Raw genomic sequence first — 25818 nt, 5'->3', positions numbered from 1 at the left:
TTTCCCATTTCCACACCAGTGTTCCCAAGCATTTTCCAAATAAACTACTTCTACTCAAGTCCTTGTCTCAGCGTCTGCTTCTGGGACTGCAATGGACTGAATGTTTCCCCTAATTTCATATGTTGAAAACCATACCCCAATATGATGGTATTTGGGGGTGGGGCCTTTGAGAGGCAATTAAGTAATGAGGATAGAGCCCCCGTGAATATTAGTGCCCTTATAGGAAGAGGCCAGAGAACTAGCTAGTTCTCTTTTTTTTAATTTTATTTTTACTTTTTTATTTTTTAAAAGATTTTATTTATTCATTTGTCAGAGAGAGAGCAAGAGAGAGAGAGAGCACAAGCAGGGGGAGTGGGAAGCAGAGGAAGAAGCAGGCTCCCCTCTGAGCAAGGAGCCTGATGCAGGACTCGATCCCAGGATGCGGGGATCATGACCTGAGCCAAAGGCAGACGCTTAACCGACTGAGCTACCCAGGCGTCCCTAGTTCCCTTCCTGTCATGTGAGGATAAAATGAGAAGTCAGCTGTCTACACGCCAGGAAGAGTCCTCACCCAAAGCCAACCATGTTGGCACACTGATCTCAGACTACCCAGCCTCCAAAACTGTGAGAAATAAATTTCTTTTGTTTTTAAAATTTTTTTAAATTTAAAGACTTTATTTATTTGAGAGAGAGAGTGTGTGTGAGAGAGAGATCATGAGATGAGGGCAGAGGGAGAGGGAGAAGCAGACTCCCCATTGAGCAGGGAGCCTGATGCAGGACTTGATCCCAGGATCCTGGGATCATGACCTGAGCTGAAGGCAGATGCTTAACCAACTGAGCCACCCAGATGCCCCAAATTTCTTTTGTTTATAGGCCACCAGATTTATGGTATTTTGATATAGTAGCCAGAACTGAGTAAGAGAAACCCAAATTGCCTCTTCTTCTGAGCTCTCTTCAAAGTTCCAGAAAGCGGCCCCCTAAACATGTGCAGATCCTCCCTCCCACAATCTTCCCTCTTAGAACTCCACTGCAGGTACAGTATCCTCTCCGGCGGGGAGCACCATCTCTGCTGACTACACATAGGGCCTACAGGTTGTTCTACAGTTTCTACTTTCATGAAATCTTTCCATGACACCTGCTTTCTAAAATAGGGTTATGAGAAAGTCAAACGGGACCATGAAAGTTGTACTTAGCCTTAATATGTTTTTGTAAGTCAAGCAGCAGGATATGTGGTGATTTCTAAGACTATTTTGATTCAGGAAAAGAATTCCATCCCCTTTTCATTTCATAGCAATGGACCTTCCTATATGTTATGTATCACTAGAAATTAAATTGACTAGTAGTCATAGAAGTTCAAAAAATAGTGGCTTAACCATATGAAGAGTCTATTTCCTTCTCACATGAAAGATGGCTGGAGGTTGGAAATGTGGGACTAGAATGGCAGTTCCCTAATGTCCACAGTTCCCCAGTCCCCTCTTTCCTTTCTGGCTAGCCACTCTTGCTGGTTGCTTCCATCAAAAGGTTTCTTCATGGGTGCTATGTACTTTCTGTAGCTGGAGCCAGAATATATGTGCTCTAGGCAAGGAAGAAGGAGGAAAAAAGAGTTCTGTGCAATACAGGCAGAATAATGGCTCCCCGCAAATGTCCATGTCCTAATACCTGGAACAGGTAAATATGTTATGTTACATGGCAAAGGTGATTAAGATTGCAAATGGAATTCAGATTGCTAATCAGCAAACCTTAAAATAAGGAGATTACCGTGGGTTATCAGGCGGGCCCGATGCAGTCACAAAGGCCCTTTATAGTTGAAGGAGAGGAGAGGCAGAGAGAGAGATGTGACCATGGAAGAATGGCCAGAGAGATGCAATGTAGCTGGCTTTGAAAACAGAAGAGGAACTATGACCAAGGAATGTGGACCTCTAGAAACTGAAAAGGCAAGGAAATGAATCCATCCCTAGGGTCCCCAAAAGGCACAGCCATGCCAACACCTTGATTTTAGCCCATAAAACCAACATCAGATTTCTAACTTACAAAAGGGTAAGATAATAAAGTCATGTTGCGTTAAGCCACCAAGTTTGTGGTAATTAGTTACAGCAGGAAATAGAAACTTAATAGAGCATGTCATCCTTGAAAGCTGTTAACTATTCAGTGACTCCCATTTAACTTCTATTAATAAGAACTCTGTCACATGATGACTCCTAGTTACAAGAGAGGTTGGAAAATGTAGAGGCTTTCCTTTTGTTTATAAGTTTTATTCCAAATAAAATTGAGGTTTGGTTAGTAAAACAGAATGGGAAAAGGAATATTAGGTCAGGCTTTCATCAGAGAAGAGAGAACACTATGAATTATGTAGAAAAAAAGATTTATCATTGGGGCTAGAACTTACATATCTGTGGTAGCAGGTGGGACAGCCCATATGAGCTTCTAGTATTGAGATTTAAGTCAGCCAGACTGGATGCGAGGAAAAATAAAGTGGATGAGATGAGGGGCGCCTGGGTGGCTCAGATGGTTAAGCATCTGCCTTCGGCTCAGGTCATGATTCCAGGGTCCTGGGATCGAGCCCCACATTGGGCTCCTGGCTCAGCAGGGAGCCTGCTTCTCCTTCTCCCTCTGCCTCTCTCCCTGCTCATGCTCTCTCTCTCTGTATCTCTGTGTCTCAAATGAATAAATAAAATCTTTTTTAAAAAAAAAAAAGTGGATGAGATGAGAGCAGGAATAAACTGGAACCAGCAAGGATGACCTGGGACTTGTAAGGATGACTAGAATCTGTCTATGTTTCTCATACCTCCAACCTCAATGCCCTGGGGGACCTATAAGAGAAGCTGGCCCCTTTATCACAGAGCTGCATGTGCACTTGGCCCAGGACTCACAGAAGCTGAAGGAGGGAGCTGCAGGATCAGGGTTATGGCTCCACACCAATATGGGATGTGTTTCCATTTGTATCTTCTTTAATTTCTTTCAGCAGTGTTTTGCAGTTTTGATTGTACAAGTCTTTCACCTCCTTGACTAAGTTAATTCCTAAGTATTTTATTCTTTTTTGATGCTATTGTAAATGGAATTGTTTTGTAGATTTCTTTTCAGATTGTTTACTGTCAGTATAGAAATGCAATTGATTTTTGTGGCTTACTTTGTATTCTTGCTATATTGCTGAATTCATTTATTCGTTCTAACAGGTTTGTGTGTGTGTGTGTGTGTATATAATCTTTAGAATTTTCTACATGTAAGATTATGTCATCTGTGAATAGAGATTATTTTACTTCTTCCTTCCCAATTTGGGTGGCTTTTATTTCTCTTTCTTGCTTAATTGCTCAGGTTAGAACTTGTAGTACTATGTGGAATAGAGTGGTAAAAACAAGCATCCTTGCTTTGTTCCTGATCTTAGAGAAAGCTTTGTCTTTCATCATTGAGTACACTGTTTGCTGTGGGTTTTTCATTAATGGCTTTTATTACGTTGAATGTTTTTATCATGAAAGGGTGTTGAATTTTGTCAAATGCTTTTTCTGCATCAATTAAAGTGATCATGTGGGTTTTTTCCTTCATTCTGTTAATGTGGTATATTACATTGATCAATTTCCACATGTTGAACCCTCTTTGCATTCCAGGATAATTCTTGCTTGGTATTGGTGTGTAATCAACTTTATATGCTGCTGAATTTGGTTTGCTAGTACTATTGACCCTTGAACAGCATGGGGTTAGGAGTGCTAATCCCTCACATAGTAAAAAATCTGCATATATTTGGACTCCCCCAAAACTTAACTACTAATACCCTACTGTTGACCAAAAGCCTTACTAATAGCATAAAGAGTTGATTAACATATACTTTGTATGTCATATGTATTATATATTAAGTGTATATGTATTACTAGTACATGTATAACATACACTACATGTGTAAGTTATATGTATTATAAATAAATGTATTATAAAAAAGCCATATGGTACGTAATATGTACCATAAATAAGCTAGAGAAAAGAAAATGTTATTAAGAAAATCGTAAGTGAAAATACCTTTACAGTACTGTACCTTATTTATTGAAAAAAAATCCACATATAAGCGGACCCATGAAGTTCAAACGCATTTGTTCAAGGGTCAACTATGTATATCCAGTCTAAAGACAACAAGAACTGCAAATAAAACTTGTCTATTGAGTAGGTTTTTCACAGTTGTGTGGGTTAGTATATTTGACCTCACTTTCTATGCATGATAGGACTGAGCAAATGAGTAAATGTATTGATGTTGTTTCTTACTTTTGGAAAAGAAAATTACAAATGTGGAAATGGGGAAGATTAGAACAACCCCTGTGATGTATTGAATTGAGATATCAGTATAAATTATAAATTGATTTTTTGTAACTAGGTAATAGACATAGGTACAGCATCTATAAGTAGAGAAATAAATATGGGATCTTGCTATCTATATCTATAACCATATATTTCCTAGCTCTGTCCACTGAAAGGATTATAAACAGTGGTGCTTTGTTAGCAATGAGCACACTTAGAAACCATACGGGTATCTTTTGGTCTAGTAGATCATGAACTCCATGAAGACAGGGACTGACTTAGGCACAACTTTACCTTTCAGCCTTAATTTGGATTCTGTGCATACAAGAATCTATAAAATTAAACTGTTTATAGGCACCCAGCAGGTAAATTTCAGGGCCAGATTATAATTACCTGAAAACCAGCCTTCTCTGTCTAGCCTAAGCTGGTGAGAACCTATCATCTAATGCTGTCACCACCCCTCTGTCTCTGCTAACAGGTACAAATCAGCAGCAGTGGTTGCCAGCATCATCAGACACTCCTACCCCGTCTCCCTCCTGTCCCACCCAAGGGGTTGGTGGGCTGGATCTATCACAGCCTCCAGATGGGGTGCAGCACACCTCAAGCCCCACACTTTCCAACAGCCGTGGCATGAACAGTACCTTCTTAACATCTTGTTCCTGCCGGTGGTCATCCTGGGCAATGTGCGGCTCTGTGGGAAGCTACTGAGTGTGGTGGGCAGCTGGCTGTGTGGGGCCAGGAAACAGAAGAAGACCTGATGTCAAGGGTAGCCTTAGGAGACAAAGTATGGGGGGGGGGTTACCATTTCTTAGGAAATTCCCACCGATTCTGGCAATTTCTGTTCCCCACATCATATCCACTTGCTAATTTTGTTGCAAATTCCTGCTCATTGGCTTCTTCCTAAAATTGGAATTCTTTATTCAGCCCTTATGGCCTTCTTTATTTGCCAGTCAGCAAGGGCTGTTCTGTGATTTTGTCCCAGGGTAATTTGGAACAGTGACCTTCATATTTTAAGCCTTGAAGCCACTTTCCTCGTCACGCCTCTCTTCGAAGCACTGAGCCTGAACCATTCCAGCCTCCATGTCCAGTATCTTCTCAGCCTGTTTCCCTCTCTCCTGCCTCTACCACTTGGAATCACACCTAAAATGGGTACTTTACAAATCCTTTCATTTTCTATTTGCCTTTCCTGTAAACTCTTGTCAAAGCTCAGAAAGCTATATAATATAGCTTTCAAAGAAATATAGCTCTTTGATCAGGAAAGTAAAAGTTTTCACAGAATTATCCTCCCCTGCCCCTTGGAAAAGAGAATTGTTACCTGTGACAGGCTGTAAGGGAAGCTGCACTGAAAACCTTTACAAGAGGTTTGCTTTGGGGATAGAGAATGTAAAGATGCCTCCTGGGGTTTCCATGCCCTGTCCTTGCCAGGGCTGACATTACAAAGAGGCAGAATTACAAGATGTCTTCAGTTTGGTGCCTGAGGAGACTGTGATAAGATTCCCAGTCCTATTTTATAATTCTCATTCAGAATTATAATCTCAGCTTTAGAGGTTCAAACCTCCAGGTAAAGACTTGGACTTCTGGAGTTAGGACTCTAGCACCTCTTCATGAATGAATGACCTCCTTAAGAGGTCTTCAGAACACAATCCAGGAATGGTAGGTCGACTTCTCTTGGGGGTTTTCTTCTAGAGAGTAGACATAAGCTACTCCCAGGGAGTAGACACTACCTCCAGGGAGTAGCGTCTCAGAGATTTTAAGCAAATATCTAGGGAAATGGAGTATGCGGATGACAGTATGAGGTCACCAGAGCAGTTAGGAGGTGGGAAAATTCGTGGAAGGGTCCCTAAAATGGGGATGGGTGTGGGTCACCTGGAGGTGGAACTATCTTGGAAGCAAATTCCTAAGGTCCCTGCATTCCTGGTTCAGAGTACCTTCTCTGCGGAGAGTGTGGTGATTACGCGGACAGAGAGGGGTTAAGGACAGCTCACTAACCCCTCCTTCCCGATGTCCGGGGTTAGGAAGGGTGAGGACAAATTAGCCAGTGGAGCAGGCACCCTGGGAGGTGGAGCAGAAGGGCAAGAAACCGCAAACGGAAGAGAACACAGGCGGGGTCCATCTCTCACGTCTTCCCAATCTGCCCGCCAGCGCATTTCCTTGGCTCCGAGCGGAGCGTGTGCCCAGGGCGCACAGGTCGCTGCGCTGTGCGAGGCGCGAGGCGCGGGGCGCAGGGCTCAGCGCACTGGGCTGGGCTCCCCGGCTCACAGCAGAGCGAGCATGGCGGGGCAGCGGGCGCTACTGCTCGCTGGCTTCCTTCTGCCGGGGTTCCTGCTCTCAGAGGCCGCCAAAATTCTAACTCTGTCTTTGGTGGGTGAGTGCTTGGCGGGAGAATCAGGCGCGTCCCAGACACCCGCGGGAAGGCTCAGTCAAATAGCGCTGGGTCAGAGGGTCACTCCAGGTGGTTTTCCAGACTGGGCTTGGGTCCCAGGCTAGAGGGGGAAGAGGCAGGAGGGGGTTGTGGGGAAATGAGGGGCCCCTACCACCGAGAGGTGAAGAAACTTCCTGAGAAAATAGAATACTTTTCCCTCTCTTTTCCTACTCAGATTTGCTCTCCTAGGCGCGGGAAATGGGTCCAGAAGTTTGCGATCCCTCTCAGGGCTGGAGACCCGGGGCTGCCTCCTCCAGGGAGCGGGCTGCAAATTCAGAGGCTCACCCTAAATTTCTGGGGGGCGCGCAGCCGTTGCCAAAAGAGACTGTAGGAGCGTGTGCAGGCTCTTGGAGGCCAGGGAAAGGAGCTTACGGGGGGCAGAAGCACTAATTTTCTGACACTGCAGGGGAGCCAAGGTGGAGCAGGGAAGGTATTTCAATGACACCTAGGAGGGTGGAGTGCTTTCCATCCCGAGGGAACTTGGAGAACTGGCCAGGGCTGGGGACTGGACCTTGGACATTCGGGTCTCGCCAATGCCCGCTCCTTTCACCGGTGCTGCTGGAAGTGTTTGAAGGATTCGGGGGACTGTTAATTCTGCATTTTGTGGCCCCAGTTTTACTTCCTTTACTTTTGCACCAAAGGGAATAGAAGATGAAAAGGAAAAGAGATAAAGGGAAAAGGATCAGGATAAGGGGTCATCATAAGATAAAGGGACAAGGATCAGGATAAAGGGTTATCATAAGATGGAGATTTCCCAAGATTGTATTTCCACCCACAGTGGGCTCTTTTACGTAACTGTGTATAGATCACTGGGAATCGGGGAAATCTTAGAGCTGGAAAGAACCATAAATAATCGCATTTAGGCCCCACAGTGTTTTCCTGAACAGGAAACTAAGGGTCAGGACATCAGGCACCTTTTGTCAGAGCACACCAGGCCTCCCTAATGGTACACATCAGGAATTTAGTTGGGGTTTCTTATCCCAAGACCAGCCTGTCCACAGCTTCCAGTCTCACGCACTTTTCAGTGGGGATTAAAAAAAAAAAAACAACTCTTTAAGAAACCCTGTAACTCCTTTCGAACTCTTTTTTTTTTTTTTTTTTGTCGCGTTTTGATTGTTAATAGTGGTGATACCAAAGAGCTCCCTCACCTCTTCAAAGCGTGCGTCCTCTGGACTCTGAGAGGGAGCGGGTGTGGTTTGGAGGCGCTGGAAGCCCCACCTCTGGCCCAGAATGCACCGGGCTCACCAAGACCCTCCGGAAAGGCCGCGAGTGCGGGCTGGCTTCTCCCGCGTATCCTTTTCTTCCGAGGGTTAAATGTGAAGCCAGAACAGGCAGTCTGAGGGGGTAGGAGTTTGTGTTTTATATAATCCGTGTTACCTCAGGCAACGCAAGCACAGATTTTAAAAACTAGGGTAATTTCCGGTAATTTCCACAGATACACACCGTTGCAGTAGTCCGACATCCCTCTCTGCTGACCCAGTCATCACGGGACTTGCATCTTCCAAACAGCTCCCACTTCCCAACTTGGGCAAATTCTATTCCTTCCCTCCTGGTCTGACTTTCTCTGCTACTGAGACTCATAGATTCAACCAAATGTCCCATGATTCATATGGTTTTGGATAAGATTTAGTGTGATAGAACCTGTACCTCCCCAGATGATCAAGCTTCTGTTTCCTTAGGATCCCAGGATTTTCCTAGGATGGGTGATGCCCCAGTCTCTCATGCATACAGGATCCTGTAATTCCACCTCAAGGGCCCACAGTTATTCTGAATGCCTTAATTTGATGTTCAGCAAAATTCAGGCACCAACTGAGAAACATCCTGCCAAGTATATTTGAAGCTCAAGGATTTTGGCTCTAAGTGGTGGCTCAGCTTCATTCTGGTCCAATGGCTCTTTCTTGGACTGATATTCAAGTTCCCATGTTTCTGCCTCCTACACTAGCATAGATTTCCAAAGAGTAAGATTCCAGAACGAACTCTGACTAATTGTCCATTGGGAATCCTTCACGCTCATATAGGGCACTGTGCCACACTTTACACAAGTACAGTTATTTCTTTAGAGCACAGTGTCTCCATAAGGCTTAGCTAAAATTAGCATATACTTAGGATCAGGAATTCCTTAAGGCATAAGCAGAGAAGCTCGTCACACTGATGGTTGGTCATTTTTGTGACTGGAGTCACAATGAGGATCTGATGTAGGTTTGCCAAAGTCAAGATTTGGGCCACTGGGCCCTGAGTGAGTGGCTGGGGCTTACCCAAATGGAGATGAAGCTCATCTTCCTCTACTCACCATCAGCTTTCTGTCGGCTAATTCTCATCTCCTGGATCTCTTAACCTATCAGCTTTAGGCATTTTATTATCCTCATTTCAAAAGTGAAGTTGTACATTGTTCCTAGGTGGAAGCCATCATCTACTGCTGGACCGGGTGTCTCAAATTCTTCAAGATCACGGTCATAATGTCACTATGCTTCACCAGAGAGGAAATTCATTAATATCAGGTATCTTTTCTCACCAATTTTTTTATTTCTTCTACTCTATGCAAAGTGTAGAGTAAAACAATACCTTTTGCTTAGAAAACTGTTTTTAAAATCTAATTGGACTGAAAGAATGAAAAGTGTGTGTGTGTGTGTGTGTGTGTGTGTGTTGATGTAAGGTGTTGGAAAACTTCTTGGCTCTATCTCCCAGCACTCCACACTCTGTAGTCCCATATTTTCCCCCCTTACCTTGCCTTCCACTTCATCCCAAGCAACCCTCCATATATTGCAGATTATTTTGGTAAATGGTACTTCATAACAGCTTGAAAGCATGTGAACAGAAGTGTTCAGCCAAATATGCCATTTTCTTTTCTTATATCACAGATTCCTTTTTTTTATATCATAGATCACTTTCTCCTTTTATGATATCTGAAATCTAAGAAAACTTTCTTAAGAAATCCCTTATTTATCCAGCTAAGATCAGAATCTATCACTGAGATGATTTTGTTTTCTAGAAAAATCAATGCCTGGTCAACAGTTTGTGTATAATGATGTTGGACGTTCTTAACTGAATCATTGAATCCAATGAATTTTAGCTAAAATGAGCAAATCTTATCAACTCTTTTCTGTTGAAAGACAAGAAAACAGCAGCCCAGAGAACTGAAATGGTTTGCTTAAGGTGATATGGCAGGTTAATAATAGTGTTGGGTGGATTTAGGACTTTAAGCTCTGGATTGCTCAATCTGAAGTTTTCTCAGGCTTTGATTTAAAAAAAGATGCAATTTTAAGCAGCATCTTCAGGGAATAAAATTCTGAAAAATTATAAAACTTTGAAGGTGATCAGGCTTTGTTATTGTTCAGATTTTGTTAAAACAATTTTTTCTGTGAAAATTTCTTTCAAGATTTTTATTGTGGTAAAATATACACAGCATAAAATTGACCTCTTAAACATTTGATTTTTAAGTTTAGTGACTTTAAGTACATTCATATTGTTAAGCAACCATCACTGCTGTTGCTCTCTAGAACATTTCCCTCATCACAAACGAGAACTCTGTACTGATTATATGGTAACTGCCAACTACCCCTTGTGGGCAGCCCTTGGTAACCATTATTCTACTTTATTTCTCAATAATTTGGCTATTCTAGATACCTCATTTAAGTAGAAACATACAATATTTGTCTTTTTGTGTCTGGCTTGTTTCATGTTGCATAATGTCTTCAAGGCTCATCCATGCTGTAGTATGGATCACAATTTCCTTCCTTTTTTAAGACTGTATAATGTTCCATTGTAAGTATATACCACATTTTGTTAATCCAGACATCTGTCGATGGGCATGTGGGTTGTTTCCACCTTTTGGATATTTTGATTAATGCTGCTATGAAAACTGGTGTACCAATATCTATTTGAGTCCCTACTTAAAATCATTTAAATCACCTTCTAGATTAGGTTCTGCATTCATCACTGAACATGATTTATATACATATCTTTTTGCATCTGTGTTGACCACAGACATGATTAAATAGCTGTAGTGTATTATTTTCAAGGTAGTTATTCTTAATTTTGAAAATTGCAATTAAATTTAATTAAAATTTTTAATGAAATTAAGTTAAATTAAAATTTTAGATTGATTAAAAAATAATTCTGGTAGTTTCCATGAATTTTGAGAAACTAATAAAAGCTTCAGACCTTCTACCCCTTTAATAAATATATGTACACAAAAATCTATAAACAATTTGGGGAGTTCATGGATCCCTTCAGTATTTTTTTTTTTTTTATTAGTTTCAGAGGTAGAATTTAGTGGTTCATCAGTTGCATATAATACCCAGTGCTCATTATATCAAGTGCCCTCCTTAATGCCTATCACCCAGTTACCCCATACCCCCCCACCTCCCCTCCAGCAACCCTCAGTTTGTTTCCTAGAGTTAAGAGTCTCTTATGGTTTGTTTCCCTCTCTGATTTTGTCTTGTTTTATTTTCTCCTCTCTTCCCCTATGATCCTCTGTTTTGTCTCTTAAATTCCACATATGAGTGAATTCATATGGTATTTATCTTTCTCTGACTGACTTATTTCACTTTGCATAATACCCTCTAGTTCCATCCATGTCGTTGCAAATGGCAAGATTTCCTTTTTTTGATGGCTGAGTAGTATTCCATTGTGTATATATACCACATCTTCTTTATCCATTCATCTGTCAATGGACATCTGGACTCTTTCCATATTTTGGCTATTGTGGACATTGCTACTATAAACATTGGGGTGCAGGTGCCCCTTCGAATCACTATGTTTGTATACTTTGGATAAATTCCCAGTAGTGCAGTTGCTGGATCGTATGGTAGCTCTATTTTCAACTTTTTGAGGAACCTCCATCCTGTTTTCCAGAGTGGCTGCACCAGCTTGCATTCCCACCAACAGTGTAGGAGGGTTCCCCTTTCTCCGCATCCTCACCAACATCTGTCTGTTTCCTACGTTGTTAATTTTAGCCATTCTGACTGGTGTGAGGTGATATCTCATTGTGGTTTTGATTTGTATTTCCCTGATGTCGAGCATTTTTTCATGTGTCTGTTGGCCATTTTTATGTCTTCTTTTGGATCCCTTCAGTTTTATCCTTAGTTTCCAGGTTTAAAAGTCTAGAGTTTCTTCCAATATTCCCCAATCACAGGTATTTCTGAGGCTTTGAAACAGTGTATTAATTCTTTACCTTAGGAATAGAGCTTGACTAGATGTCTGCAAATGGGGAAAACACATGACTGAGTTATTATTTCTGGCCTGATGCCCATTTCAGTGCATTGTAACATTTGAACCATTTATTAACTCCTTGTTTGGACACACTTCCCTGTCTTGTTCATTTATTTACTACTTTAATAAAGAAATGATATCAGATTGAAGAAGCAAAGATTTTCAATATTCACATACACTACTGCTCCAACCAATATCTGGCATTATAATTGGGTTATTGATAGAGGTTGGAAAAATATTAAGAAGCATGATAGAGTAAGTCTAGATAGTTTTGAAGAGACTATTTGTAGAAATGTGGATGTTAAGAACTCTGTTGCAATATATAAAAATATCAAATCATTATGTTTTACACCTGAAGCTAATGTAATGTTACATGTCATTTGTGTCTTAATAAAAAATATAAGAACTCTGCTAATGAGGACTAAGAAGGAAGTAAGGAGCATGGTAGAGAAAATCTGTATTGTCTGAGACAATATGTAAATCATCATAAACACACTTCTGGTAAAAATACAGATGGTAAGGATTTCTTGCTTCTTATAGTAAAATGTGAGAGGAAAGAGATAAATTGAAGGAAGAACCATTAAGCATAAAGAAATGAAGACTTCATGATTTGGGAAATTCTCAGCCTATCCAGATTGCAAAAGATTCTAAAATTAGGGGATTTGCTGCCAGCAAAGAGAAAACCAGTGGTGTGGCTCGATAACCTCTTGCTGTTGCCTCTGAATAGGTCAGAATATTCAGTCTCACAGAGCTCTTTAAATATTGGGTGTGTGAATCATGAGTCCCCTCAGCCCTGTTGGCTGAAGCCAAAAGTAGAGGTGAAATTCTTTTTAAAGATCTGTGTAGCAGCTCTTGTCTAGCAGAGTGAATTCCCATGATATACCCAGAAGATCCATAAGGTACTTGCGAATTTTATACAGGATAAATACTGCCAATTTGGACTAAAAGGACAGAGAAAGAGTGACATGAAAGAAGGTCATTGAACTCAGAAACACGCTCATAAACTATTTAGCTGAGAACTTATGCTACCTTTCATGAAGAACAAATGAAAAGTCTGAGTGTGAAGCAGTGAGTACAAAGGGTAGAACTTCAAGCTTACAGTGCTGAGCTTCAAGTCACAGCAGGTTATTTCCAGTTTTTAAAACCTAACATGGTCTGCCCAGTTGGATGTCAACATTTCTTAGGACCAGAAATTCATATTTTCCTTCCATTTTGTTCCACTTTGAATGATAATATCTGTAACTGGTATCTTAATGTTTCTTGGAAGCAGATAAACTTATTTCCTAATTTTCATAGGTCCACAGATGGATCGTATCCAGATTGTCCCACCCATACTTTATTGAATTATTTGGATAATATAATTTGGGACATTCAAGCTAATGACATTTAGATGAAATTTTGAACTATGAGTTGGTGATGTGATGGTTTGAGACTTGTGGGAATGTTGGGATGGAGTGATTATATTTTGTATGTGATATGGACATGAGTGTTTGAGGTCCAGAAAGCAGAACATGGTGGTAGAAGATAATGTCCCCACCCAAAGATATGCTCTAATCTTTAGAACCAATGAATATGCTGCCTTACATGGCAAAGGAACTTTGCAGATGTGATTAACATAAGGATTTTGAGATGGGAAGATTGTCTTGGATTATCCATTTGGGCTCTATATAGTTCCAAGAGTCCTTCTAAAAAAAAGAGATGATTGGGGAGGTGGGAGGGGTATGGGGTAACTGGGTGATGGACATTAAGGAGGGCACTTGATGTAATGAGCACTGGGTGTTATATGCAACTAATGAATCACTAAACTCTGCCTCTGAAACTAATAATACACTATATGTTAATTAACCGATTTTAAAAAAAAAGAGATGACAGGAGAGTAAGAGAAGGAAATGTGATAATGGAAGGAAAGTCAGATGATGGATGATGTCATTGTCAGTTAAAAGGAGGCCATGAGCCAAGGAATGAAGACAATCACTAAAAGATGGAAAAGGCAAGAAAATGTCTTTCAGAGCCTCCAAAAGGAATGCTGGCCTGCCCACAACTTGCTCTTGTCCTAGTGAGACCCATTTTGGACTTCTGATCTCCAGAATTATAAGATAATAAATTTGTAATAAGTTTGTAGTAATTTACTACAGTAGAAATTGGAGACTAATACTGCTATCAACAGGTGGTCTAGAGAACTCCAGAAAGCATGGGAAGAGGTTGCTGAAGCCTTTATAATGAATGCAAATGTGGGGGGCACTAATGACAGTGCGTATTGTATTGTAGTTTGGACAGATTTTAGATCTTTTTGTTATTTGGCCTTATTCAAAGTGGGCTGATTTTCAAAAATAAGTATAAATGGATTTAAGGAAAATGTATAAATCAGAAATATATTGCCTCCAGATTGCAAAAAGGCTTAAAAGTTGTTGGACTTCTTGAGGTATTGTGGTGTTATGAGTCAATAGTTGTTTCTTTTTTTTTTTAATAAATATTTGGTTCATTTATTTGAGAGAGAGAGAGAGATAACACACAAGCAGTGGGAGGGGCAGAGGGAGAGGGAGAAGAAGAAGCAGACTCCTCACTCAAAGGGGATCCCAACTTGGGGCTCGATTCCCAGGGCCCCGAGATTGACCTGAGCCAGAGTCAGATGCTTAACCGACTGAGCCACCCAGGTGGCCCAGTAGTTGTTTCTTGATAGTGTCATGGATAGAGAGGCCTTAACTGATCAAATACTTCCTAGGAATTTAACCGAGGTCCTAGGCCTTGAGCTTTGCGTGGGGCAATGGCACGTCCCTTTCTGTGCACTCCTGTGGGAATGTTGCTCTGTCCTGAAGAAGTATGTCAAATGAATCTCCTTAGAGTGGGATATTTTCAATATAATGTCCTACCTGGGCTTCTGGTGAAAGTTGGATGTGGTTAAGATTTTGCCAATAAAATTGTGGCCAATGGTAGGATGTTGAAATACCCCATGGATAACTAGTTAAAGGTGCACTGTGTCCTTTCCAAAGTGAAGGCAAACTGATGTTGAGAGTCTGTTGACATAGGTACTGAAGAACATACTAGCCAAATCTGTGATCGCAAAGTATTTGCCAGTACATACTTGGATAGCAGTACTTTCACTAAGATTGGGCTTGGTAGTTTCAATGTGTAAGACTGTGCATTAATCTATCCCCAGTTTACACACATTTGATTGGATGTTATGACTGATGAAAGCATACATGTATAAGAGAGTATGGAATATTTATTACTCAAATAATAAGGCTTATTTTTTTTTTTTTTTTAAGAAGAGTAGGAAAGGCTCCTAAGTAAATCTGAAAAATGGCTTTCCAGAGGAGGGAGGGATGACTAGTTTGAGTTTTCATTGTGGGTAGAGAGTTGAGATGTGTTGAGGGTTCCCCCTCATTGGTCTTTACTTGCATGGTTTGAAACTTCCACTGTGGCCAAGGGTAGGAGCATGTTGACTTTCTTAATAGTTTGCCCAAGTGAAACACTGAAGAGAGAGTGGGAGATAGGGCTTGAAAACTGTCAGGAGTCAAACATCATAAATGGACTCAGACTTTTCATTACACATGGATATGTGGGAGAAGTCATGCTGGTAAGTAGAGGTACAGAGGTCTACTATTTTATGTAAGCTTCTTAGTACTTTTTTGTACTTTTTACTGAATCAAAAAACGATTTGGATTTATCACTCTAAATAATGAAAATGAGCTTTTCTAAAACAGAGCAGAGGCTCTGGAATCAAACAGACTTTATCACTTCCTATGTGTGCAATTTTGACAAAGTATCTTAATTTGCTTAAGATAATCTTCAATTACCTTTGTTTTCTCATCTGTAAAATGAGACAAATAGCTATACCTTATGGAAGCTTTTTTAAAAATTTTTTAAAAGATTTTATTTATTTATTTGCGAGAGAGTGTGAGAGAGAAAGCACAAGCACGGGGGAGGGGTAGAGGGAGAGGGCGAAGAAGGCTCCTTGTTGAGCAGGGATCCAGATGTGGGGCTTGATCCCAGGAAGCTTCCAGGGCGCCTGGGTGGCTCAGTCAGTTAAGCATATGACTCTTGATTTCGCCTCAGGTCATGATCTCAGGGTCCTGAGATTGAGCCCTTCCTCGGTCTCTGCACCCAGCAGAGTCTGCTTGAAATTCTCTTCCTCGCTCTCTCTCTCCCTCTGCCCCTTCCCTCACTCACATGTGCTCTCTCTCTCTCAAATAAATAAATCTTAAAAAAAATAAATGGAAGCTTCCATAACTTTAAATTGAGAAGCACTCCTTAATCAGTGTAAGGTTCTCAATACATGTTATCATTTTATAAGATTGAATGAATGAGAATGCAACCAAACCATATAAAAATAGTTCAAAAGGCAAACATTCAAATAAATATAAAATTATTTGAGCAAACAAATATTGATCTTATCACGCTAATGTTAATCCATGTTTTGTGACATATTTAACATTTTTAACCCATGGGTGTTTTTTAGATTTTAAAGAGAAGGAAAAATCATACCAAGTTATTTCTTGGCTTCCACCTGAAGATTATAACAAAAGATTGAAGGAGAATTTTGATTTTCTTATGGGAGAAGCTTTGAGTGACAGGTAATTGTTATTTTTTATTATTTGAACCAAAGAGTCAATTTTAGTGATACAAATGAATGGATGGATGGATGGATGTTTGGACTGAAGACATAAGAAAGGGATGGATGGATGGGTGGGTAGATGAAGGGATACATGATGAGTGGATGGTTGGGGAAACAAGTATTCACACCAAATTATCCAATTCAGTCACTGGAGATTCTTCTTTGCTCTGCACTGTCCCTGTTCCATGAATGGATTTCTGTAGAAAGTAGAAGCTGTTCCTTCTGGGACATCCTTTCAACACTTCTCTTACATCTTTGCTTATAACCTCCCCAACACAGAAGTATAGGTACCTCAACCTATCACTGTTGGTAGGGAAATGAAAGTGACCTTCTTGCACTTATTTTTCCTTCTTTTCTTCACATATATTCCATTCATGGTGGAGGAGACTTATGAACATTGATTTTGTAGTAGTTGAACATCTGGTCATGTAAAGTCCTTTAAAAAAAAAAAAAAAGATTTATATGCTGGGGCAACCCAGAGAGAGAGAGAAAGAGGGAGAGAGAGAGAGAGGGAGTGAGCAGGAGTGGGGGGAGGGGCAAAGTAAGAGCCAGAGAGAGAGAGAGGGAGAGGGAGAGAATCTCAAGCAGACTCCCTGCTGAGCATGGAGCCCGATGGAGGGCTCAGTCTCACAACCCTGAGACCATGACTTGAGCTGAAATCAAGAGTTGGATGCTTTACCGACTGAGCCACCCAGGCACCTGGCCGTATAAAGTCCTTGTAAAAAGCCATCAGTCTTATGCAAAATAAGACATGACTCCTTTTGCCTTATCTGAATGGAAAGGAACACATAACTCCTTCGTCTTAGACATAAATGGGGAAAGACAAAAATCCATGCCTATTTTGAATAATTACAGTGGCCTTGCCTTCTTTTCACCTTGAAAATTTTACTTACTAGTCAAGATCTTGCTTACATTTACTTTTTTTCAGAAAGTCTTTTTCCTTAAACTGGGAAGCCACAGTCCCTCTTGTCTAGGTCTGATGTAACCTATTCATTTGATACTTAGTCTATATTATCTTGCACTGTTAGTTATATATTTTAAATACATGCCTTGTCTCTTCTCCCTTAATGTAATATTTTTGGAGACAGGCATAAGTAACCATGCATTCTTAAACATTTTCTTCTGTTTGTTAGCTTAATTTTAAATATGATTAATGCAATATATCCTAGGAATTTTTACAGCACTACTGAAATTATCTAAAATATCTGACAATCACACTCCTTTGTTACATGAAATCTTCAAAAATACACAGCCAAGGATGATTTTTGCCAATTACTTCCATTGTATGACTTGAAGTTGTTCCTAAATATCAGGCAGAGATCTGTATATTGTTAATAAGTTCTTCGCTTCTGGTCCTTCTCTATCTGGGGTGCAATGGTACAGTAGTGTACAATTACAGGGTGCCGGGGTATTGATTCTCTTGGTCCTCCATGTAGCCAGCAGGCCACTGATGTCTTGAGCTTTTGCACTTGTTACCTCTGATACCTTAAAGTGCGGGTGGACATTCTTATCTATTTCCCCATAGGTGTACAAACAGGAAGGAAGGAGTCATATTCTATATAGGCAGTGATGGGAGAGCCTTGTAAGGAGATAGGTCCCTGGAATATTCCCATGGGCAAAGTCTTAATTACATGTTAGTACTCTTTATCACTATCTTCTCTGGACATGTCAATCTGCATTGAAGTAAAAAAGCTAATAATATGTTTATTATTAACCAGGCCTTGCTTTGCTTTGCTTTTCCTTTCTTTATTTTCTCTTCTTTTCTCTTCTCTTCTCTTCTTTCTCTTCTCTTCTCTTCTCTTCTTCTCTCTCTTCTCTTCTGTTTCTTTCATTGCCAAACTTGTGGGCATAGAAAGGTGAAATTCCCATCTTAGCTGAAGTTTGAGTTCTAATGTGATAAAATAGTCCCTTGGGTGAGGTGATGTATCACATTTAGAATACACAGTGATCTTTTTTTCAGATGTAGTATTCTATAATTTATCAGTCGCGTATAACACCCAGTGCTCATCACATCACATGCCCTAGAATACACAGTGATTTTTAAAAATAGCCTATATGATCAATATTTATGGAACTGTGTCATCAAGTGACTTCCACAGTTTGGCTGAGTAAACAAGAAAATCACTCATAAAAAGTCAGTATGTAAAAGAAAGGTAATGAGAACATTACAGAATTTATCAAGTAGAAGGAGTTCTATGAGATTTGCTATGGTCAGAGAAGGTTCCCAGAGCAGAAGGTCCAACAGTGACAATTTGTTTTCAGTTAACATAATTCAGTTGTGCTCATGGATTTCAAGAATTAAGAACTCAAAGTCATAGTTTTTTGAATAAAGTGGCATAGAGAGTGCTTGGGATTTGGATGAGAGAAGGAAGAGGAGGGGAGGAAGGGAACACTCTCCAGAGCAGAGCATGTTCTCAGAGTAACTGAGATGAGGGTATTTATGGACAGTGGTAGAATAGATGCACTGCTGCTAGATGTGGTCTTGCTCACCTGCGGTATTTTCTTTGTAGACCAAGGTTCCTTTATGTATTGTGAAATTAACAACTCCAGTGAATATTCACCATTCTTCTTTTCTTTCTTACAGATACACATTTGGAAAGTTTTTAAGCTTTATGGAACAACTGGGGCTTCAGTGCAGTCATTTTCTAAGGAGAAAGGATATCATGGACACCTTAAAGAATGAGAACTTTGACCTAGTGATAGTTGAAAATTTTGACTACTGTCCTTTCCTGGTTGCCGAGAAGCTTGGAAAACCATTTGTGTCCATTCTCTCTTCCTCGTTTGGCACTATAGATATTGGACTGCCAAACCCCTTGTCTTATGTGCCAGTATTCCGTTCCTTCCTAAGTGACCACATGGACTTCTGGGGTCGAGTGAAGAATTTTCTGATGCTCTTTGATTTCTCCATAAGCCAATGGCAAATCCAGTCTGTATATGACAACACCATCAGAGAGCATTTCCCAGAAGGCTCTAGGCCAGTTTTGTCTCATCTTCTAAAGAAAGCAGAGCTGTGGTTTGTTAACTCTGACTTTGCCCTTGAATTTGCTCGGCCCCTGCTTCCCAACACTGTGTATGTTGGAGGCTTAATGGCCAGAGCTGTTAAACCAGTGCCACAAGTAAGTGATTAGTACTCAATATGGACTTCATGCAGAGCTCTGCAGTGCAGAGTTGGTGGCTCCCATGCCAGTGGGAACTGGGACAGAGTAGGGTGAGGCAAGTGCACCTAAGACATGGTTTTTAAGGAAGACTCACTCTCAGGGTCATGCAATTATAGTGTTAGGACTGAATAACCCTGAGATTGAGGACCTCCTTACATAGTATACCCGGGGTCCTCTTCAGTTCTGGCGCTGGTGGGATAAGCTTTTCATTTTTTTTTTTTTTTTTTCAGTAATCTCTAAACCCCACGAGGGGCTCAAACTCACAACACGGAAGTTGAGAGTTGCATGCTCTTTCCACTGAGCCATCCAGGTGCCCTGGGATAAGGCTTTTAATAAGTTAATATTTTCATGTGCATTTTGTATGATCATATGTATAGTAACTGTGGGGCAAGCATCCATTACATGTGAGAATTGTTAAAGAGATGAGTTAGTCACAATGAAACACACAATACTATGTAACCAAGGTGGAACTGTGTGGAACTGACAGTAAGAACTGTGGACATCATCACCAGCATCCCCAGCCTGTAGAGCCCTAGTTCCTGATTCCACATAGGCCTTCTGATTTGATTGATCTGGGGTCAGTCCTGGGCATTATAAATTGTGAAAGCTGCTGAGCTGGTTTGAAGGCGTAAACTCAGAACTACTGCAGTAGAAGTTTTTAAAGGGAGGGGAGCTAAGATGAGTTGGCTTCCTGTTGCCTATCAGCACTGGGTTGCCATTTTATGGAATTTATCTTATTTAATATCTTGCCACCTGGAGGGAAGTATGATGATCTCCATTTTTATAAACAAGGAGACAGGGACTTGGCATAAGTGACTTTCCCACTGCCATTCATTTCAGAGCGAGGGAGACTTGATTTGGCCTGGGTCTTCCAGGCCCCCAAGCATCCACCCTTCATTGACTGACCTTAAAGTGAGTAAGCAGGGAGAGTTGGAGAATGATCCATGGGCTAGATGGGCTTTGAGTTGATGGCAGGATTTTTTATGGATGGAGCTAAGGAGGGAAGGAGTGCCAGTTGGAGAGAACAAATAGCTCAAAGTGTCAAAAATAAGACAGGCATGACTCTGAGTTCCTTTGGTGACTCTAGCTAGACTGGACTAGAAGATTCAATTGCATAAATATAGCCAGGCCAGATTGCAGGAGACTTTACTTGATAGGAAGGTGGGTTAGGCCTTGGTTATAGGGTAGGGGGAGGGGATTGTTAAGCAGGAGCATAATGGAAGTAAGGGTTGTAATGGCTGTGAGAAGAAGAGGCTTTTTTCAAAAAATTTTCTCTATGTTTTCCAGTTTTTACGTAGTGTCTCATGTGGCTTTTTTAATTAAGAAGAACAACAAAGCTGTAGTCAAAGTGGTCCTTTGAGATGGTAAATCAAGCAGTGTTATGCTGGATGGAATCATTCCAGGGATGAGGGTCTAGAAGCTGGGGAAGGGGGCTCCAGTAGTCCAGAGTCAGGGTCTGAAGAAATACTTGAAGCAAGAATTGACCACAACTGTGTTAAAGCCAAGATTACAACATTAAATCCCAACCTTCCTTAAGTATTGCCTGAGGACTTTAAAAAATAAACTGCCCAAGTTTGGAGTTAGGACTGGGCACTACCATTTTTTGTCTTCTTATGTGGATATAATTTGCAGTTGTGTGGGTGAGCCACTGAGGTAGAAGATAAGTTACAAAGATCAGTTAATAAGAATATCACAATGTATCAGAGCAAAGCACTGTACGTGGTACAGAGTGTGAGTAGTCAGGAGCCTTTCTCCATTTCTAATACTTATGCTAGAGGCCTTCTCCCAGCTTCTCCAATGTAGCCTCAGATGTAGCACCTCTCTCTGCTGGACCCTAACATCCCACCAGTATTCTTCCTATGCTACCATTTTCTGGTGGCCTTGGAAAATTCCCAAGTGACCATGTCTCCATTGACCTACGATGAGCAGAGGGTCTAGGATGGCCCTGACATCAGGATTTTAAAGAAGAAAGATATTCCCACCAACACCATGGGCATAAGCACCATGCACAGGGTACTGAGCTGTGCCAGGGGCTATTTGCTCAGAGAAGGATAAGAGGGTGTGTTCAGTAAATATCTGGCTTTCATTTCATGGCTGTCTAGGCTTTCATGAACAACTTTGCTCACCTCCTTTTCCTTTCTTACCTTTCTCCAGGAATTTGAGAATTTTATCACCAAGTTTGGAGACTCTGGTTTTGTCCTTGTGGCCCTGGGCTCCATGGTGAGCAACTTTCAAGCCCAGGAACTTCTCAGGGAGATGAACAGTGCCTTTGCTCATCTCTCTCAAGGGGTTATATGGAAATATAAGCCTTCTCATTGGCCCAAAGACATCAGATTGTCAGCAAATGTGAAAATTGTGAACTGGCTTCCTCAGAATGATCTCCTGGGTAAGGACTGCCCAGGTCTGCTTCACCCTTGTCATTTACATATTTTTAGAACTCATCAGGCTCTGACCTCTAGTAGGGCAATCCCATTTGCACTAGAAGGAGCTGCTAATAGCTAAAGGTAAGTCTGCAGAAGGCAGGAACAGAGCAGCCAGCTGGAGTTCTTGGGGCATCAGACCCTACTTCTAATGAGATCAGTGCCCAAACAGCCATCTCCCCTTCACTGTTTTCTATCCCAGGCCAGATGTCGGCAGACATCAAAGTCACCTTGACCTACTGCATTTGGTCTTGAACAGGGTCACGCAAACACAATCTGAAACAACCTATGGATTCTAAAGAAAACATACCGGAAGGATGTTGCCACTGTATTTAGTGGCTTCAAGAGTAACTGTTCATCACATGCACTTACATGTATATATATACACCTACTCCTCCCACAAACACATCTTTCTTAGTTTTTAAGGTGGGAGCAATTCATAGCTTCACAGCATTGGTGCCAATAGTGTCTTCAGGATGCGCCAAAATACCTGAGTGCCAAGATGAACAACCTCATAGTCAGTTATCTGGTCCATTTTGTCTCTGGAACCAGAGAGTTCCCTCACCATCCCCCCAATAGGTTTTCTTTGTGCCCAGTGCTGCTTTTTACAGACCACTTACTCCCATAGCCACTGACAGAATCAAAGGCTCATGATCAAGATAATGACTCAAAATAACCTGGGGAATTGAAGGAACAGATTCCTGGCTCCTCTTCTGCAAATTTAATTCTTTAAGTCTGGAGTGGGGCACATGGTGCTCCTTTCAAAGAAGAGACAAGGAGATTTTGATGTGCATCCCAGTTGAGTGACACAGGCTGAGACAAACTCTTCATTTTCAACAATAATCTTAGTTAGCTTTAAATAGGATGGGATGGAAATGCTGGAAATGGAAATACTCAAGTGTAGGGTCTAGTCTCTGCTTTCAAGGGGCTAATCATGTATTTGAGGAGACAATGCATATAGTATAAACTTTATGATTGCCACATGAGTTATGATGCCAATGAATGTGTCAGGAGTTCAGAGAAGAGGGAAATAAGTTGGCAGGTGAGAAAAGAGTGCTCAAGACAAAGAGAAAGAGAGAGAGATAGAGACAGACACAATGAGAAAATAGAGATGAGCGAAACAAAGGGAATGACTAGGATGTTAGAGAGAAAGATGGATGGGTGGATGGAGAGAGATATGTGCCTTGCTTAGGAGTATTGTCTAGAGAGTCCCCGGAGTCTGAGTCTTAGCTGGGTTCTGGCTAGGGCAAGGAATTTTCATAAAAAGTCAAGGTTTGGAATCCTTTATGTTAGTAACATGCACCTTGGATGTGTCCCAAGCAAAATATCTTTATAATGGCTCCAACAGACTTTGAAATTCCCTTGGCATTTTCTTCTACCCTTCCTGTTTTCCATGGTTTTCTGAAACTTTTCATTCTGAAATTTGTCAATCTGAAATATTCTGCTCTATTTCTTAATTGAAACAGCTCATCCACACATCCGTCTTTTTGTCACCCATGGTGGGATGAATAGCATAATGGAGGCCATCCAACATGGTGTACCCATGGTGGGGATTCCCCTTTTTGGAGACCAGCCTGCAAACCTGAACCATGTAGAAGGCAAAAAGTTTGGTGTCTCTATCCAGCTAAAGCAGATCAAGGCAGAGACATTGGCTCTGAAGATGAAGCAAGTCATAGAAGACAAGAGGTATGAAGCTCTCTGGGCTTGTGGTCACTTAGACTGAATGAAGACATCAAACACAAAGGGCACTGTGTGCCACTTTTTTGCAATAAAAGCTGAAACATCTGAGACACGGAATAATATGTGGGTGATGCCTACAGATGATGTGTTTCCTCTGAGAACAAGACTAGGCAATTTGGGTTAGATGTTGAAAACAATTTCTGCCTTAAGTGTTGGGAGGACCCTGACCTACTTACACAGGGTCTCTGAGAGGTCTTATATTTTGGGGGTGCTTATAGTAGAATTCCAACTGAGTCAGGAGGTTGCCTTTCTGTCACCCAATATGTCACAGTGTTTCCTGCCTCAGGCCTTTTGTCAGTGCTGCTCCCTAGAACATCCTTCCCTTCTCTTCACAGTGCTGCCTCCTTCATGACAGTCAGAGTCATCTCTAATGTCCTCTCCTCAGAGGGGCAGGTGGTCTTTGTCTGACAGGCCTAAATGTGCTCTTCTCTCCCACCCTCTTCAATCATAATTCATTTTTCCTTCTTAACACTTCTCAGGATCAGTAACTAACCCAGTTTTTTCTGTCTTAATTTATTATGTGTCCCTCACACTAGAAAGTAGAGAGTTAGCTCCTCTGGACAGCCAAGTGTGTCTCTTGTTTTCCCTGGTGTTCCCAGGGCCTAGCACAGGCCTGCTAAAGTAAGTTTGGATGAATTTCCATTAAGTGAGTCAATAAAAGGGCCTATGTTTTCTTAGGTAAATTCCCATCTAGTACAGTGATCTCATATGAAGAGAAAAATTCATTCTTTCTACCTTATAAATAAAAAGGACTGAATAACTTAAAGTTTCAAGGGCATAAACTGACTCAGAACTCAAGGCTTATCATATAACCTTGCACAAAGGAGACCCAAATAAGTTCTTGTTAGATGACTGGAAGTCCCCACATAGCTTATGATTCTTAACCCTAGAAAAGTTGTAAGCTCCAGGGGTCAGATAACCTCAGACATTTCATTATGTTTGGTATCTCATGAAGAGCAAATGGTCACTTTCTGAAGAATGAGTTTGTGAATTTCATTGGCTATTCAAAGACCTAGATCTGAAATGTCCATAATTTGCTAGCCCTATGATGGTGTCATTTGGGCTGGGATGGTCCCTACACATTGCACATCAGGGCTTGGTATATAATTTGTGGGGCCCAAAGTAAAATGGAAATGTGGAGCCCATTGTTATAAAGTTTAAGAATTTCAAAAAACGACAGCAGAGAATTAAAGCAAGCATAGGACCTGTCTAAGTATAGGGTCTTGTGCAAATGTGTGGGCTGCAGCCCATGAAGCCAGTGCTGGCCAATATGATGCTCTGAAGAGGCAGTAAGTACAGGCCTTGTCCTGGGCCCCCATCCCCAGAGTCACGTTTGACATCTAGCCCAGACACCAGCACAAAATAGCTGCTTATTATACATATAATTATTTATAGTATGTGATAAGCCTCCTTGGGTAGAGACTAGCCCTTATAAGACTTAGTCAGTTTTTATAGATTAGCACTTTTAGCACTAGGCATGGATCTTTGCATGGAGGGACCAGGTTGAACTTTTCCATGGGACCCAGGTAGACTGTGGCAAGGCCAGGCCAACAACTTTTCCTTGAAACTGAGTCTTTTGTGCATATAGATGAAAGTGTGTGTGTGTGTGTGTGTGTGTGTGCATGTGTGATACGAGGTCTCTAAGACTTCTGAGAGCACGTGAGTAACACCCTGCCTCTGTCTCTGCCAACAGGTACAAGTCAGCAGCAGTGGCCGCCAGCATCATCAGGCGCTCCCACCCCCTGACCCCTGCTCAGAGGCTGGTGGGCTGGGTCGACCACATCCTCCAGACAGGGGGTGCGGCACACCTCAAGCCCCACGGCCTGCAGCAGCCGTGGCATGAGCAGTACCTGCTGGACGTCTTCTTGTTCCTGCTGCTGGTCACCCTGGGCACCCTGTGGCTCTGTGGGAAGCTGCTGGGCGTGGTGGCCAGGTGGCTGTGCGGGGCCAGGAAGCTGAAGAAGGCCTGATGGAGGTGCATCCATGATGGGT

At 41.5% G+C, this 25818-nt stretch overlaps 1 protein-coding gene across 2 annotated transcripts; it reads left to right on the top strand.

Moving 5' to 3' along the window:
* Positions 1-6531: 6531 nt before the first annotated feature.
* Positions 6532-25818, top strand: LOC116639207 (UDP-glucuronosyltransferase 3A1-like). Of its 2 annotated transcripts, XM_032415379.1 has the most exons (7): positions 6532-6625; positions 9079-9180; positions 16353-16467; positions 19093-19624; positions 21821-22052; positions 23553-23772; positions 25520-25818. In XM_032415379.1, exons 1-7 carry the CDS (start codon positions 6532-6534, stop codon positions 25794-25796), a joined length of 1572 nt encoding a protein of 523 aa, XP_032271270.1. In that variant the 3' UTR covers positions 25797-25818. The 2 variants fall into 2 exon arrangements, with proteins under 2 accessions (XP_032271270.1, XP_032271271.1); XM_032415380.1 differs by lacking the exon at positions 9079-9180.

The sequence above is a fragment of the Phoca vitulina genome, unplaced genomic scaffold, assembly GCF_004348235.1.
Source record: "Phoca vitulina isolate PV1807 unplaced genomic scaffold, GSC_HSeal_1.0 scaffold17, whole genome shotgun sequence".
In the NCBI taxonomy this organism is placed as follows: Eukaryota; Metazoa; Chordata; class Mammalia; order Carnivora; family Phocidae; genus Phoca; species Phoca vitulina.
This window is presented reverse-complemented; position numbering and strand designations above follow the sequence as displayed.